The sequence below is a fragment of the Ursus americanus genome, chromosome X, assembly GCF_024610735.1.
Source record: "Ursus americanus isolate L20-20 chromosome X, mUrsAme1.1.p, whole genome shotgun sequence".
Taxonomy (NCBI): domain Eukaryota; kingdom Metazoa; phylum Chordata; class Mammalia; order Carnivora; family Ursidae; genus Ursus; species Ursus americanus.
The window spans coordinates 92,185,241-92,204,003 of NC_142164.1; the positions used below are offsets into that span (position 1 = coordinate 92,185,241).

The following is an 18,763-nucleotide window of genomic DNA, read 5'->3' on the forward strand; positions in this document are numbered from 1 at the left end:
AAGCAAACCTTGTAGTTTTGGTAAAAATACTGGGACTTTTAATTCTTTTTTTAAATTTTCTATTTATTTCTATTTTTTAAAAGATTTTATTTATTCATTTGAGAGAGAGAGAGAGAGAGATACAGAGTGCACAAGCAGGGGGAAAGGCAGAGGGAGAGAGAGAAGCAGACCCCCTGCTGAGCTGGGAGCCTGACGTGGGGCTCCATGTGGGGCTCGATCCCAGGACCTGGAGATCATGACCTGAGCCAAAGGCATACACTTAACCATGTGAGCCATCCAGGCACCCCTGGGACTTTTAATTCTTAAAAAAAAAAAAATGCAGGTTACTGTAAATTACATTTTAGGAATAAATTTTAGGTCTTTGGTTATATTATCAATCTTCCTGTGAGATAATTATTTTGTAGCACATCTTATCTACTCTCTAGTTATTTACTAAGAACCAGTAAAATATGCAGAATTGACTGCAAATTTTCTGTAACCAGCACAGAATATTGTAATATTTAAGAATCCAAGGCTAGGTTGGCAAAGCGACCCAGGTGTTAAACAGATAGGTCTGTATGGAAAGTTTGTTCAAAAGGAAACATTGTGAGAAAGTGTTTTCAATTCTTATTTCATGTAGAAAAAATTATATTTTCTGTGAACACTTACAAAGCTCATAAAATTGATATAAAGATTTTTTAAAATTAAATTGCAATTTTAAATTAAAAAACCACAAACACTTTACATAATAACTTATAATTGAGTGGCAGCTGAATTAATTAAATGAATAGAGATAGCCTTTCTAAGCGCTTGGCTATGAAGGAGAGTGGAGGCATAGGGCAGTAGGTGAAACTGAGGAATGACTACTTGTTTGTTTGCTTGCTTTGGGTGGAAATAATGCAAACATGTAATGGTGTGGCTGCACTATCGCATGTCAGACTGGACAAAGAAACCACAATCCTTTTACATAAAACTCTCAGAAAGAACAGCAGGTCAAGAGTTCCACGAGAAAGTTGAGCTAAGATAATTATCATTTCTTAAGAAACCCTAAGACAAATGATATCGATCATTTATTTATTAAAAAATGTTTAGACCTGTGTTAAATTAGAATCATTAGGCTGATTCATGACCATATTAACTATTGATCTCTCAAGTTTTTGAATTAGACCCTTGATTTTTATTGAAAGAAAAGGTCAAGACCTGTAGAAATAACCTTGTTTGTTTTTGTGAAATGACCAGTTAGGGCCCTGACCATTATTATTATTTTTTTTTATTATATACACTATTCTGTGAAAAGGGGAATGTGACAAAATTACCTTGTTATTTACTGTTGTGAAATAATGTTATATTTTCTTTTCACCAAAACATGAACATTTTGTTTTCTTTTTTACCTCACCAAACAGGAAGAAAATAATTGAATTTAATACTTATTTTACTTATCTAGGTAAAGCATGGTTCAGGTATAATTATTTTCTTGTTCTTTTTCATAATTCAGAGCTATTGGGTTTATTTTGGTTTTTCTCATTTAACTGTATGTCTTCCAGTGAACCATCCCAAATAAATAAGGAAGAAGGAATGACAAAAGTAAATGAATATATACATATACACACAAAACAGAATTAAACTACATCAGACCATCACACAACACTCACAAAATTTATGAATCATGCATACAAGTTATCCTAAATCAGTTTTGCAAACATTCACCAAGAAGCTCTAAATCCACAAAATATTCAAGGGGTATAAATTCACACTGGTTGTGCTCATATTCACTAATGATAACATTCTCCCCTTCTGCTTGTTGCTGGTAATTTCCATATCACTAAATCAACATAACACAAATCTAAATGTTAAAAAAAATACTATGAAACAAACACAGAAAGCTATCGAAATAAAAGAGAAGATAAATGTTTACAGCATGCTATCTTCTTGCAGCTTTGTTTTATTACTGTTTCCTGAAGATTACCCTAGCATCTTTTACTTATTGAACTACATATTCAGAGCCACACTAAATACATGTCTGGCCACATCAAGTAAGTAGTTAGACTACAGAAACGATTAAAAGCACAGGTAGTACTTCAGCTATCTTTTCATTGCCAGGCTGTATTTCGTACTTTGTGTGTATTGTGGTACTGATCGGTATTTCTGTATTAAGGCATAAAGAAAGCCCTATTTCAGAGGTGACCTATCATATAGCATTTGCATGTGCTAAGTACCAGTTGCCTAAGAGGGAAATACAAAGACACTGGATGAGGTTTTCCAGAAGAAGGACATTCAAAGGTCACTATTCTCACAGATTCCAATATGATCCTCTTAAACCTTACTAAAGGATGGGCAATGTTATAGTTTTGGTGGTAAAGGGGTAATGACAGCAACTACAAAGTAGAGCACAGCTGAGGCATTTTTTATCATTCGAACTGGTCCTTTGAAGTAGTACTAAGAAACATCACGTTAGGGTGTCTGGGTGGCTCAGTAGGTTAAGTGTCCAACTAGTGATTTTGGTTCAGGTCATGATCTCAAGGATCCTGAGATTGAGCCCCGCACCAGGCTCTGTGTTCAGTGGGGAGTCTCCTTGATGATTCTGTCCCTCTGCCCACCCCCGAGCTCTCTAATAAATAAATAAATCTAAAAAAAAAAAAAGAAAAAAGAAACATCATGCTGTTAATGCACAGCACCAAGTCAGTAATTTTTTAAAAATTTTTACAAAGTGCATTGCTCTTTTGTGAATATTATACCCGAGTGACCTTTGGGAGGTCACAATTTGTGAAGCATATCTTAGATTTCTAATCATTTGGACTATTTTTTCTCATCAGAATACTTTTCAGAGTTTGATAGTTAGAAATAATCTAGCCCAAAATATTTATCTCAACAGCAACAAAGAAGTAATACAATCCAAATATAAAAGATGGAAAGAAAAATCAACATTATTTTGTTTAAAAGAGTAACAATATGTAGTTTCAAAAAGTAATAATATCATTTAAAGAAAAAAGGTTTACCTCAATGGTTTCTTTGGTGCAAATACCACATTGAAGACCAACTCTACCATTTTAGATTTGATATGGTAAGATTTTTTGATCATATATAAAGCTACGCAGGACCCCAAGTAAGACTTCATATCTTCAGATTCAAATTGAATTTCATATTCAAATTCACGTTTCTTAGGCATATCTAAGAAAATCAAGATTAAAATGATTCAACTTAATATGTATAGATTGAAAACCAATTACCTGTCAACACTAATCACGCACAGATATTTAGAGGTTGGGAGAGGGTTTATGTTATTTACCCTCGTATTCCTAATACCTAGTGCATCGCCAGGTATATACTAGTACTTAGTTATGCTTTTGTTAAAAGGTAAATAAATAAATGAATGAATAAAAAAATAAATTCAGAAGACAACTCCCATCATCTTAAATCTTTAAAATTGAGATTTTTGAAACAAGAAATAGCCAGATGGAAATTAATAATCAATATTTACCATAAAATATAAATAATATGGCACTGTCTATATAATAAATATATTAAAAGTTTATAGACTTGTAATTTATAAAGAAAGATTTGAATTAAGTTTAAACAATATTAAAGCAGCATCCCAATCTATTTGGGCAGAGTTTTCAAGTTCTGATATATTTTAATAAAAGAGAGAGTTCTTCATGTTTTATTCTGGGGTTTCAGAGACAATCTAGTTAACCATATTTTCTGAACTAGTAGGTTACCAGAGGAAAGTTACAGCAGGGTTTTGTTGGGTACATGTGAAAAATATCTTAAATCTGGTACTGGCATGTATAAGAAAAGCACAAACATCTATTATATTAACTCTCCACATACATGAAAGGAGCACAAATGCCAAATTGAGAAGTTTGTTGCATATGGATCATGGAAGAGAGGTCAGGAAACCATAACGTGACCTGGTCCACAGCTGAGGTAATTTCTAAAGTTTGTCTCTAGTGTATAAAGGTAAACGTGATCCTTGGATTCACAGAACTGAATGCCACCTTTCTTTAAGCAATCCAAACAGAAACAGACCATCTTTGAGACGTAGGTGATTATAATGTATGCTGTAGAAGTCTGAAAAATAGCGTGGCTGTAGCAAGCCCAAGTCACATTTAATGATTATCCAGCAAACCTTATTAATGTAAAATAACTGGCTGACCCACACCCTTACAAGGTCCCTTTTTTCTTCTTCCACATGTAAAAGTATACTTCTGATCTCCTGAATTGCTGATTTTTATCCTGTTGACAAAATCAGCAATTACTGTTCCTATCAATAACCTGTCTTTGCTACAGGAAAATCAATGTGTCTACGTATAATGTGTCTATTTGTTCTGGGAATGAGATATGGAAATGTTCCTTAGGAAGCCATAATCCATACAAAGAAAGAACATTTGAGAATTTTAGAGTAGTTAATGGGAGATGAAATTTCCATTGCATTCAAATAACATAATATTTTTAAAGCAAATACTGTATGTAGTTGAGCTCTGCATCTGTTTCTACTTAATTACTAAAGCCTTTATGGGAATGCTTGTGTCAGAATGAAGACAAGAAATGAAAAGCTAAATTTAGTTTCAGAAGCACCGAATCCCCTGTGGAGAATCTGTCACTATGGATGTTATAATTGTAATCATAAGACGATCCATTGTACAAAATAGAGACATGATTATCAGCTAAGAGATAGGAGGTGAGACAAATAGAAATATGAATATATTTTTCAAACTACACATATCCCCCTTGTCTGTAACTGGAATGTATTGATCTGAGCCCATAAAGGAGAGGGAAAGAAGAAGCCTGGACCAAATCACAATAAACTGACATTCTGTATTGTATCTTAAAAGTAATCTGTTAGAGTCTCCGCATTTTATTTGAAAAGTCATATTACCAAGTGAGAAACATGGTTTTTGTTATGCTTCTAATTTGGAGAGAAACTATGCAGTATTTTTGTGTGGATTGGGTGGATAAGAGCTGAGTCAGTGAGGACAGTATAAATTAATTATGTGATTGTCGGATAAAATTAATCTCTCATGACAAACATAGCTTATAACTCTAAGAGAATACCTGCACCTTCCTAAAAAAAAAAAAAAGTAAATAAATGTAGTTTCCCATAATATACATTACAATTTCAAAGTTACAAGTCAACAGTCCTTGGGACTACTCTAACAAATTTTTCAACACTGAGGGAAAATCCTATCGTTTTTCAGCAAACCCTTAAAAAGGCACTTCAATGCATGAAACTAATAGGATAAAGATATATTTGACTTCAATTGTGTTTTACTGGTATGTAAAAAACTTTCTTTGAAATGACAATTATGGTTTTTGTCCTCATGGAGCTGATGACTGAGAGGCAAGAACTGGTAATAAACTACTAATAACATCACTAGTTGTTAATTACTGTGATAACTGTTATTATGGAGAAATAAAAGAGGCATGAGTGCATCTGTCCTGGGAACCTGGCTGCGAAGGTCCTGAGGAGGAAACCAATACACCAAAATTGAAAGGTGATAAAGGTTGCCCAGATGTAGAAATTAAAAAAATGCCTCGTAGGCATCATCAGAGCAGCATGGGGGAGTCTTCCAAGGGGGGAAACCACCTTAGCCCATTTGAGAAAGAACTTATGTGGATGAAGCAGAGGAAGAGGCAAGAGTTTGTCAAAAGATGAAGCTGGCAAAGTAGGCAAGACTATACAGGGTGTGGTGAGGAATTGGGACTTCTAGGAATAACAGGAGGCCACTGAATGTTTTAAGTATGTCAGTAATGTGCTCTTTTAATGGCAAATTGAGCAAAATGGGCTTCGAAGAGAACTGAAGGAAGTTTCCACAGTTCAGGCCAGGTGGTGGCTTGCACAAGGGTGAGAGGAAGATGGAGATGAAGATCGAATAATGCCCTGTGTATAAAGTGGGAGGTATGTGAGCACTCATGACTGGCAACTAGAATCACAGGTTTACCACTTCTGTCCTGTATTCATACCCTTTACGTATATACAAAATATCTAATCAAACCGGTCTCAGAATTTCAGAGTATGATGTCTATATTTATCTATATCCATATCTATCTATTCTGTCACAAAGGAAGACAGGTGATAATCACTTGGGTATGGCAGCAGAGTCATTATAGTGAACAGAAGGGGCATGTCTCCCATCCAGAGAGTGTCCCTGCGTAATTATCATCCAACCTAATGCCTGTATCATAGTGCCAATAAATCATGCAGTGGGAGCTACGCTGGCCAGTGGTTCATTACTAAGGTGAATTTTCACAGGACAATGACTGAATTGTATTCAACGTGGGAGAACATCAGTCATTTTTTTTTTAAAAGAGGACACTTGACTAAATACGATAAATAATCAGAAAGTATTGAGTTATAACAAATTAATTTACAAAATATACTTTGAAATTATATACTATTATACCATATACATTTTAATCTGTAAGAAATACATGTCAAAGCAAACCCAACAAAAAGTTCTCAATTATGGAGAGATGACTATCCAAGAATACTGAACATTGTTATTCATATTCTTTCCCTAAATTTCTGCAGTTTTCTCTTCACTAAGAGGCATGCACATTTGTTAGACCACCATAATCACCTAAGGAATGAATGGAGTGCTGGAGACAAATTTGATACAGATGAAGACAGCAAAGTACTCAAAGAAAACAGAGAAGGCTCGGTAAATTCACTAAAGCTATTTTCTTTGAACAGGTAAAGAAGAATGAACCGCTCTTGCTATTTTTTTAATAAAGTTGCAAACCTTAAAAAAATAAAAAAAAATAAAGTTGCAAATCTTACTGAAGGGGCATTTCATTGACATGTTTTTACTTCGCTTTCATAAGGTCATTTAACAGACCAGACATTGTGATTAATTTAAAATAACTGCATGTTCCTCTGCTATGACTACAAGTACAGTAAACTACAAACTGAAAAATTAAAGGAAGAAAGTGGCCTCACATCTGATGCTCTTCTTACACATTTTATTTGAAACAAGATAACAAAAAGAAAAGATAAAGGGACTTCTTGCAACATATATATTTGATCGGAACTTTTAGCAATTAGATTAAGTTCCAATTTCAGTCTCTATCCAATATTTTGGCACCATATTTTTGTACTTTCTTTTTCGTAGAATATTCTTCTGTGTATTAATGAGAAAACCCACTGAATGACATTGAGAGTACCATGTTTCCATTATAAAACATCATTTGTCAGTGACTGAAGATGGGTACTCTAATACATCACTGTCACAAAATACCCAGCTAGACCTTTGAATGACAATAATGGTAAGGACTAACACTTACGGAATACATACTGAGAACCATATGCTTTCTAAGGATTCCAGTCATTTACATATTTAATCCTCAGAAATAGCCTATGAAGTAGATACTATTATTTTCTCCATGTTACAGTTGAAGAAACTAAGTTTATAGAGAGGTGAAGTGATTTTCTCAAGGCCCTAAAGAGATGAAATGGAAGAACCTTAGATGTCTGGCTTTATACTTCACAATCTAGGATATGAGGCCGGTCATGTGGCACAACTGCTGAGAAGATACCATTAGCAGTAGCCTCTGGACATCTGCAGGACATAACCGGCACGATGAAGTTTGGTGGCCCTCAGGGCAGAGCCCTTGGTCACTAAAACTTTTATTTTTTTTTAATTTTTTTTTTTTAAGATTTTATTTATTTATTTGACAGAGGTAGAGACAGCCAGCGAGAGAGAGAACACAAGCAGGGGGAGTGGGAGAGGAAGAAGCAGGCTCATAGCAGAGGAGCCTGATGTGGGGCTCGATCCCAGAACGCCGGGATCACGCCCTGAGCCGAAGGCAGACGCTCAACCGCTGTGCCACCCAGGCGCCCATGTGCCACCCAGGCGCCCCTAAAACTTTTAGATCCTGGTCAGAAGAAGAGGAGCCAACAAAAGAAATGGAGGACAGACAACCAATGAGAGAATAAATAATAAGACTAGTCATGAAAACTAAGATCAGGAAGTCCTTCAACTGGGTCAAATGGTAAATGCTGCTGACAGGCTGAGTGAGCTCAGGACACAAATCTGACCATAGGATTAGGCGCACTGGTTAAGGGTGACCATCTTGCCAAGGGCAGTCTCATTAGAACAGTTAGGACAGAAGCCTTAACAGAGTGATTTGAACAAAGAAAGTAAAATGAACAAAAGCGGAGGAAAGGATCAAATCTGGAGGCCAAGATAGGATCATGGAAGGACCAATGACAGGTTTTTCAGGAGCTGTTTGTGATTAGAGACCAAACAGGGCAGGAGAATTTACATATGACTTGCAAACAACATACAGCAAGATGACGGAAAAGAGACCAATGTGACACATAAATTAGCAAATCGGACACACAGAAAAGATAACAGATTAATCAAAGAACAATGGCCTCAAGTTATAGAACATTTGGAAAATAAAAGGAAGAGGCATGAATCTGATATGCAGTTAAACAATATAACCATTCCCAGAGAAAAAGTCTCATAGAGGTAGTCCCTGGACTAATTTCCAGGGAGGCATGAAGAATGCATAGACCAAGAATTATGTACGAAGAATAAATACAATTATGGGGGAGATTATGCCCACAGAGAATAATTTGTAATCTTATAGAAGTGATATTGCAAAATACAGTCTAAATATCCACACATAATATTACTCCAGTAGGGCAATACCAATTGATTTAAATACTGCAGGTGCATAAATCCGACACATTGGACAGATGTTCTTTCAATTCCTTGACAACAGTCGTTGTGTCTTATTAATTTTGACATCTCTGGGGCTCAGCAAAGTATCTGGCCGCAAAGATGCTCTCAAGATTGTTGTTGAATGAAAAAAATATGAAGGTGATCAATCCTGGTTAAGTCAATAGTGTGTGTGAGGAATCAGGGTGGAAGGAGACCAGAGAGGTCTTAGCATTTTCATTTAATGAAGCTTGGTAAGGATTTTTGGACTCTTAGGGAAAGGTGATGAAGATAAAAGGAGACTGATGGGAAGGGAGTGTTGGGGATTCTGATCTCCTACTTACTGTGTTTACATAGAAGGGTCTATTCACTCACAAGAGAGGAAAAGTATAGGAGGAAAAAAAAATCTCAGCATCAATCTGCCTCCCCCATCATGGCTTGCCATGGGTGGGGGGTGGGTAGCAACATATCTGATCAGTGAATATGGGTGAAGGAATGGAATGTGAGCAGATGAGCAGACCTTTTTCTTTCTTAATGTCTTGAATCCAGAATGTGTACTTTCTCCTACTTCATGTGTAGGTTGTTTGCTCCTGACAGGAGTCTACAACTGGCTAGTGTGGGATGAAGGCACTTCATTTTGGTGGAAGGTATTAATAAGCCCCAACGAGTCCATAGTGCCAAGTCACTTTTCAGTTCACCTTTATAATGAATAGAGGTAACCTTTTGATCTCCATCTGCCTTATTTCTAATCTACTTCTTTGGTTATAAACCTGGATGAGGGAATATAAGGGTTTAATGAGTGATCATAACTAACACCCCATCATAGTCCAAGACAGTTTTTTAATTTCCACCATAATGGATTTAAGAGACTTTAATTTCCACCATAATGGATTTAAGGGACCACAGGAAGGAAAAACTGGCGTGACCAACATGATTCTTTTGAACACTTGCCTTTGCATATACTGAAGACTAAAATAGTATTCAGACTTTGTGGTCAGACCTGTCCTTACAGAAACAGGTGAGAAGGGACAGGCAAGCAGGTACACTTACAGAGTGCAGGCAAGTTGGTTATATCTTTCGAATACGGGTACGGAAAGGAATCAAGTTATTACCAGATGCCTTTAAGGAACCCAGACAAAGGAGAGGTTGACGGATTTATCAAATATTCAGGTACCATAAAGACAGAGAAAAACATTAAGTTTGGGAGGGGACTGAGCAAATCTACTTCTATATAGGACATGCTTCAGAACAGAAACAATCACAAATTAAAATGTCTTTAGCCAGAAAATAGATAAACTTCTTGAGCCTGGTAGTATCGAGCACAGAAAAAGCTATTTTAGAGGGACTCATTGGAAGAGATAAGCCTGCAATCCTTCCAAATTGTTATTTTCAGCATTAAGTATTATTTTTCATCATGAAAAGTAATGAAGCAGTGAAATACGAGCCATATCAAAAGGTGTATTTTCAAGAGCTATTTTCTTAACATGCCTTTCAAACCTCCCGAAATTGGCAGATTCCTTAAAGACCCTGCTTATATAGAAGGAAGTGGGCTTTTTTCCAGTAATAACATTTAATCAATTTCTATTATCAGAATTATAATTTCTTTAGCTTGCAACCTAACAAAGGTATAAGTAATTTAATGTAGCAAGAACATATTAAAATGGTTTCTGCATATGAGCAATTTTTTGCCTTCCGTTACAATGTCACAGAAATATCAACGTTTTGCCTTCAACAGGATAGATTTCAAATAGAAATCAAGGTTTGAACACTCAGTTATTAAAACTCACTTAAGCACAGCAGGATGACACACAAAACAACTACCTTGCTTCAGAAAGGTACTGGACATTTACTGGGGTACACTTACTATAAGTTGGCTGCTTATTAAAATACGTTCCATTTCAATAAAAAGTGCTTACATTTATTTATCACTGGAAATTGATAGTTGTGTTAACACATTTGAACTCTGAGGTTAATCTACACTGATTTTTTTTTTTAAGATTTTATTTATTTATGTGACAGAGAGACAGCCAGCGAGAGAGGGAACACAAGCAGGGGGAGTGGGAGAGGAAGAAGCAGGCTCCCAGCGGAGGAGCCCGATGTGGGACTCGATCCCAGAACGCCAGGATCACGCCCTGAGCCGAAGGCAGACGCTTAACAACTGCGCTACCCAGGCGCCCCTACACTGATATTTTTATCTGTGATCTGCATAAACAATCAGAATTCCCTTTAGTATTATCTATTGGTTGAAGAAAAGAAAGTCGGCAGGGTTTCATTTACTTAAAAACTATAATTCCTACATTTCTCTAATGCTAATACATGATTCATTAAAGCAAAATCTGTATTAAACTTATAATAACATTTCTGAGATAAATGGAAATGGTTTCCATCAGTCTGATTTCATTATGAACAGAGATTCTTTAAAATAAAGAGTAATTGAACAGACTTGCAATAGAAAATTCCCCTCCTTATGTAAGTTTTCATTTTTTATAAATTTAAGCAGTCTATGATTAAGTTGGCATTTCTGCAATTACAAAACTAAAATTCAATCAAAGAGAAAAAAGAAATAACTAATAAATTAACATAATCAAAAATTAAATGTCTCACTGTGCAACTTAATATTTCCTTAACTCACACAGTTCATATTATCAACATCTAGCTAGTCAATGAAAAGACAATAATTAGTGTGAACTATTTTTTTTGTAATTCCAAAGATTTTATTAAGTATATTGGGTACATCTAACGTAGGTATTCATTTCGTAATTCCATCTCCAGTTTTTAAAATATTACCTTCCAAATCATATAAGGAGAGCATGTGGGGGAGATTGTTCTGACATTCTTGTAATTCATTTAAGAAATATTATTTCCAGATCCTCTTCTGTATTTACTGTCAGAATGCTTGGTTGCAAAAACAAAATCCTAGTTTGAATGATCTATTTTGGAAGACACCAAGGGGTGTCCGGAAAAGTGAAAGAGGGTTGATTGATCATGACTGAGCCATTTGTATAAGTTGATGAGTAGGCAGAGAAAGTGGGCCGGAGAAGAGACAAAAGCAGGCATGCAGAGAAAAGCAAGCAAAAAAAAACCCTTCAGCTTTACATATTACAGTTTCAACAAATGAAGATAAACAGTGGGGGATTTGACATGCTGCCCAGAAAATGACTGAAACTCTACCCTAAACAGTGGGGACATAAGTTTCATGGTAGGAGAGATATGGGGGGTATGAGTTTCCAGGTCCAGAAAAATACTTAATGTGTAATAAGTTTTTATCAAGTACTTTTGGATGGATTGACCATAGATAGATTTTATCAGTTCACAGTAAATAAAATACGGCAGAGACTGCTCATTGTCTTCCCAATATTTATTTTTTCCTTTCTTCTTTTTTAGTAATAGAAAGTCCCCAAATTTTATCTAGGCCTGGGATAAAGAGATTACATTTCCCAGCCTCAACTGCAGCTAGATGTGTCCATATAACTGAGTTCTGACCAATGAGATGCAAGTAGAAATGATGCGTGCATCTTCAGGTCCTGGCTTTAAAGGGAACCCACTTGCTCTCCACTGCAGATGGGACTGCACAACTGACATGCAGATGAAGACAACACAGGGGTTGGGGGAGCAACAAGAGAAAAGGAACCTGGGTCCCTGGATGATCTCAAGGGACACAGGCACCACACTCCCTGGACCGCCTACAAGTCCAGGCTTTCATGTGAAAGAGAAATGAAGGACGCCTGGGTGGCTCAGTTGGTTAAGCATCTGCCTTTGGCTCAGGTCATGATCTCAGGGTCCTGGAATGAGCCTCGCCTTGGCTCCCTGCTCAGCGGGGAGCCTGCCCCTCCCCCACTCATGGGCCGAGCGCACGCGCGCTCTCTCTCTAATAAATAAAATCTTAAAAAAAAAAAGAAAAGAAAAGAAATAAGAAATAAGCCTGTCTTGTTTGTCATTGTTATTTGGTCTTGGTTAAAATAGCTGGTTAAATTCCTAGCATGTTTCCACCCCTCAGGTATGGCTGGAAGCATAAGACGGTATATATCAAATTTATTAAGTTGTAACAACCACCTACGTAGGACTGACTTGAGTTGAGGGTGGCTATGCATATCACTTCAGAAATTTCTGGAATTGTTTAAAACGAGCATTTCTTATTTAATAGAAATAGTCAATATTATAAAAAATTAAAAACTATTTTACTCTTATATACCTTTTCTATACTCATATATTTGGTCTCTCTTCAGTTATATCTCATTTATATTCTTTTATCACTGAATTAATGAAATCAGACAAAAGATAACAATACTAAGATCAAAGTAAAAAACTACAGATATGAATGAGAAAACTAGGGAAGATATTTTGCTTCTGCAGGAATTTCGTACTTAATTTTGTTGTCAATTTGTTTTTTAAATAATACATAAACATTGATTCTCCCCCTTGATTTTAATAAAATACTACCATAGGAAATTTCCCTTTCAATGTGAAATATAAGCATTCTACCTCAGTTCATCTGGAAGACAGCTGAAAAATAAACCTTGCATCACTGGGATTTGATTTTGCCAGATCTTCATATTAACTTGTTGAAGTTTTCTTTAAGACTTAAAATGCCAGAGGGATTATTATACAAAATTTATTTGGGGATGGCATCTAATTTATGTCAATTTTTTGATTTCTTTAAATAAAGAACATTTTATTCAAGGTTGTGTTTCTGAATTTAAAGCTGCAAGACATGGTTTCAATCATATTCCTTAAATCAGAAAGAGAGATAAAGGAAGAGATTAAAAGTGAAGGGACATGGAAATTAGTTATTACAGCTTTTTCTCTTGTCACTGATGACAGAATTAATAATCTATTCTTATAAATCCATTAACAACTATAATTATTTTCCTTTTGGAAATAACCACTATGTGAAGAGAACAAACATCACTGAACACTTGCTGAGCACTATTTTAAGGGCATATTGTAACGGAAACAAATTGGGTGTGGATTTTCATGTAACTGAAGAATCAGCAACCTGCAATTTAAGGAAATTGACTTTTTATTTATTATCATTTTTTATATCCATGACTGTGGTTCTCTTACCATTAACATCTTTGTAAGAATCATGTGAATGTTTTTTTGGAATCACTACAAAATCTGTCGCATTTAAGATAGGATTTTCTCCCAAAAAAGCACCAGTCAGCGTGACTTCCACCTGCTGTTCTACGCGTTTCCTGGACTGACATTTTATGACAACTACAGGAGAGAAATATTTCCAGTTGAGATGGAAGAAAATGAATTATGTCATGAAAAATATCTTTTCACATACTTTGACTTATTGCATCTGGCATTAACACACACACACACACACTCATGTAATATCTATATACATTGACATTTTGGAAGCAAATAAGAATGTTAAATAGTATATAAAAATAGCATGACAGAGATTAACCTGGAAGATATACACTAGATTACAGAACATTATATTAGGAAGTAAAATTTGATTTAGGAACTCACCTAGTCTCATCAATAATTCAACTGGTAGTCAGGAACACGTGATTTTTTCAGCTATCTGTATATTCATTGTAGCAAATACCAAACTCTACTTACATAGTAATACTACAGCAAATGCCTTCAAATAATTTTAAAAAATAAGTTCTGTAACATTTATTTTATAATAACACTTCAAAAATATTTCCTGTTCTTTATTCACATGCACCTTAAAATTCATATTTAAATTATGTCAGTAAAATATTTTGATTTTCTTCTGTGAACTGCTTTTAAATTCACAAAATACACTAACAGTTAAAAAGAAAATTGTAATGGATTATTTAAAATTAATGTTAAAATGTGATTATAATATTAATTTAATATAAAGCATTAAAACTTTATATATATTTTTAAAGATTTATTTATTTGAGACGGAGAGAGAAAAAGAGACAGAGAGCACAAGTGGGGTGAGGGTCAGAGGGAGAGAATCTTCAAGCAGACCCCCAGCTGAGCGGAGAGCCCGGGAGCCTGACGCAGGGCTCGATCCCATGACCCATGAGATCATGCCCTGAGCTGAAACTAAGAATTGGATGCTCAACCGACTGAGCCACCCAGGCGCCCCTGAATCCTTATATATTTTTATATATATATATTAAATTTCAATGTTTTCTTACATCAAGTACAGGAGAAGTTGTCAGTGATCTTGTGAGAAACCAAAATAGTGTTTCTATATACAACTATTAATTATACAAAGGAGTATTAATGCATTCCTTTGGCATTAGCTCTATAATATCATGGAGCACGTATACTAGAATGCATATAAATAAATATATTATTTCTCAAAAATACGTTAGATGCTTGGAGAACCTGGCTGGCTCAGTTGGTTAAGCGTCTGACTCTTGATTTTGGCTCAGGTCATGATCTCTGGGTTGTGAGACTGAGACCCATGTCGGGCTCCACACTTAGTAGGGAGTCTACTTGATATTCTCTCTTTCCTCCCTCTGCTTCTCCTCACCTCCAATAAATAAATAAATAAATAAATAAATAAATAAATAAATAAATAAATCTTTAAAAAAGATTATATATATGTTAGATGCTATATTTTTATCAATCAGATGCATGTAAAACATAAATTTACTATAGGGGATAAAAGGGAATCATAATATAAAAAAGCTTTTAAAGTGTATTACACTATACTGTTGTAGCATCAATAATAATACATTCATCTAAACTGCACAACTGGATAATGTCCTCAGATTTATGTTTTTTCACAATATACGCCATGTTTATAAATATCTAACATAAATTTATTTTTAATTCTAAAACTTACAGGTTGATATTGAACTTAGAATAAGTAGAGAAACACAAGATGTAAATTAAGAAGGTTGAAATGATTGAGGAAAACATACAGGCTTCTCTGGTTTTAATTAGCTTCAATCTTAAAGCATTAAATCGGAAATTAGTGTGATCAAAGTTACAATTAATATCATGGCACTAGTCTTGTCCTCTAAGTCCTTTGGAAATCAGTGCCCTGGCAATGTACGGATTACTCAATCACAATGGATTCACGTTCCATTGTCTTCACACTGTGACAGTAGTAGAGTCCTTTTCCAATTATCTGCCCCAACGAATAGGAGCAGATAGGCATACACACAAAGAAAAGGTGGCTCACAGAACAACAAGTACCCCGGGTTTAAGAATGACCTGAGTGACAGACACAGAAAAGCAGAAGGGAAACAGTAAGCATCGATGGTGATGCAGCCGAGCAGGGAAAGCAATAGGTTCTCTCTGCTGTGTTCATAAGAACAAAGGACGGACTGTACGGAAAATAAGCAACGTGTATTTATATAATTGTACTCATTGTTTTCTCAAGGGCATTTGTAGACGAAAATAATTACTAGAGTAGGCTTTAGACTTCTGCTACAATGATTTAATAACTAGTACACAATCTGTTTCAGAGCACTGATGGTACTACTGGCTTGTGCTAAAGCAACACAGGGTATTTATAGAACTCACACTTCATTTAAAAATCGAGTAATTACCAAGAGAAGTGACTTGATGGAAAATGCCTTTTATGTTTCTGCAGCATGTTGAACTTTCTTTGAAGAAAATGGTGCAAGAAATTTATGCTTTTATGTTTTCATAGGCTTTGTTTCAGACTGAAAAAAAATCTGCTTTAAACCTTTGGGAAAAACAAAACTGTGTCTGCAGTCAACAGGAGCAATGTTGCTGTTAGTATTTCAACAGAGGAATGTCTAGGGGTTATTACATCTCTTTGATCAGATGACTGTATTATAAATTTTGGACCGTTCAGCACTATGGAAAGTATACAAACAATTATCTTCCACAAGGAAATTAAAGAAACATTTTGGCATGTTTGTGAAGCATTCCAGAAGATAATTTAGTATATTTGAAACATTTATGTGTTGATAATTTTTTAACTTAAGAGCAAAAATACTTCAAGTAAAACAAATGACATTTACTGTCAAAGGTACTGCTAGATATGTGGATTTTAAAATTAAACGACTTAAGGCAATATGTAACCTTGGCCTTCAGTGTATCTGGGGAAATGCTGTTATCCACAAGCAAAACTTATTATTTTCTCTTCTTTTGAAGTGTGGTGACATAATATATGCCAGTACAGGACTAACTCTGTTTCACTACCAAAAATTGGTACTGGAAGGAGAAGAAAAATTCAAAATTTCAAGACTTCTTTCAGGTCATCCGTGTTGCTCAAGAGAGGGGCTCCAAAAGAGAGATCTCTTTACAGGGCTGAGCAATTCAGCGTTCCTTAGTTATGAAGAACCATGCGTAAGGCCTGGTAAGAGGTTGCTTTATGAATATCCAAGAGGAATTGCATTTCTTAGGCTTACTCTGGGAAGAAATTGGGAAAATCAAGGAATGCAGAAGTGAGAAGAGTATTGAGGAAAGAGAACACACAGAAACTTGAGAGAAGTTTGGAGTAGGGGAAACAAAAAGAGGGGTCGGTGAGAAAAAGAAAGGCATTTTAAGAGTAGGGATTTTATGTTGTGTGTATGGTAGTGAGGTAAACCTCCTTGAGAACTTCAGTACATTCTGACTGGTTTTTGGAGGACATCATGCAAGTTTAGTGTCTGGGACAACAGAGAATAGAGGGATCAGTGTCCCCATAGGATAGTTCTTGGATGAGACTTACACAGAAGCTGGAATCTGGCAAGTAAGTGTGACCCAAGAACCAAAGTACCTGGGAATCTTATAGGCCTAGAGCAGGGCTCCAAGGGCCTCACAGAATGTGGGATAAAGGGGCCTGAAGTTACGTTATTTCTATCTTAGCTGATTTCGAGGTTTCACCAACAGGAAGAACAACAGGAAATGGTGTGCTTTGGTGGAAAGATCATTGGACTTACGATTAGGAGACCAGATTCAGTCCTGGCGCTCCTACCAGTAGGACTGTTCACTTCACGACTTACTTTCTCTGGACCTTAGTTCTCTTGCTTGTATAAGAAAAAATGGGATTAAAGGAGCCTCTGAAATCACTCAGAATCTTGGTGTTCTCTGACTCTAAAATATACGTACCTTGAGGGAATTTAGTGTGTAGTGCCTGTGGAAGTCCAAATATAGGGTATACCCAGTATATTGCTTGGATTTCTCCACTTTCTATTCCCATAGCTCTAATGAGAAATTAAATTAGGAAGAGTGAACAAAAACAGGAACACTTTCAATTTTAGCATAGAAGAGAATATTTGTTATTAACTTAATGGTATTTTAGCAAAGCTCATGAATTTAAACTTCGGTAGAGAGAAACTATGACATACAAAACATTTTCTGCAAATGTTTTGCAGAAACATTTCAAAGCAAACCCTAGGAAATTATCACAACGAAAAATGTAACACAATGATTGTGAGATGTAAGTTAAAAACGAAGAACTTTTCCCTGCTTTTTAAAGTTGGTATTGGTATTTATTGATGAGACTAAAACATGATTAATCAGATGTTATACAGTTCCTACGGGTTATATTCTAAATTGGACAGGCAAAACACACACAAAAAAACCATTAAGTACAGGACTTCAGAAAGTGACAAAGACTTTACTTTTGGGGGTTATCGGTTAAAAGAAAGAGGGCATTAGTCAAAATATTCTAAGTCCATCATACACCATCAAGACAACAGCAATAGTACAAAATGTTCTGGTCATTGTTGAAAACGGACTTTTCTTGTTAAAAATGAAACCTAAGACACAGCAGCAGGACCAGCTTCATGAGCACGTGACTTGTGCAACAAACAGCACAAGGACCGCACACCTAGAATTGTTCCATGCCTGTTTAATACACCACTGTAACGGTCTTGAAATTCTCAACCAGTTTGGAAGGAGGGCCCCCTCATTTTCATTTTACATTGGGACCCACAAATACATAGGCAGTCTTGACTGTCGGAATGGTGAACATCAAGGCAGAGTGGACACTAATGGGCTCACAGAAAAGAATTGTTTTAAATGTGGAGAAGAAATATCCACACGTAGGACAAAGTAAGAATTTCTTTTTAATTAAGGCTTCTAGATCATTATTTAACAAAACTATAAAGGCAGAGAAGACATATACATTTTGTACCATTATTGGAGTTTGCTTGAATTTCAGTGAAGCAAAGAGGGCATAAGCAATCTGCATCCTAGTAAGGACACAGGAAATGGCA

At 35.7% G+C, this 18,763-nt stretch overlaps 1 protein-coding gene across 1 annotated transcript in view; it reads right to left on the minus strand.

Moving 5' to 3' along the window:
- CFAP47 (cilia and flagella associated protein 47) overlaps positions 1-18,763 on the minus strand; it is a 484,601-nt gene that overhangs the window by 41,434 nt on the left and 424,404 nt on the right. The window contains exons 59-61 of the mRNA XM_045790463.2: positions 17,652-17,746; positions 13,707-13,859; positions 2,976-3,147 (exon numbers count right to left, since the gene is read on the minus strand). Coding sequence (XP_045646419.2) covers positions 2,976-3,147; positions 13,707-13,859; positions 17,652-17,746 — 420 coding nt within the window. The remainder of the gene's footprint in view (positions 1-2,975; positions 3,148-13,706; positions 13,860-17,651; positions 17,747-18,763) is intronic.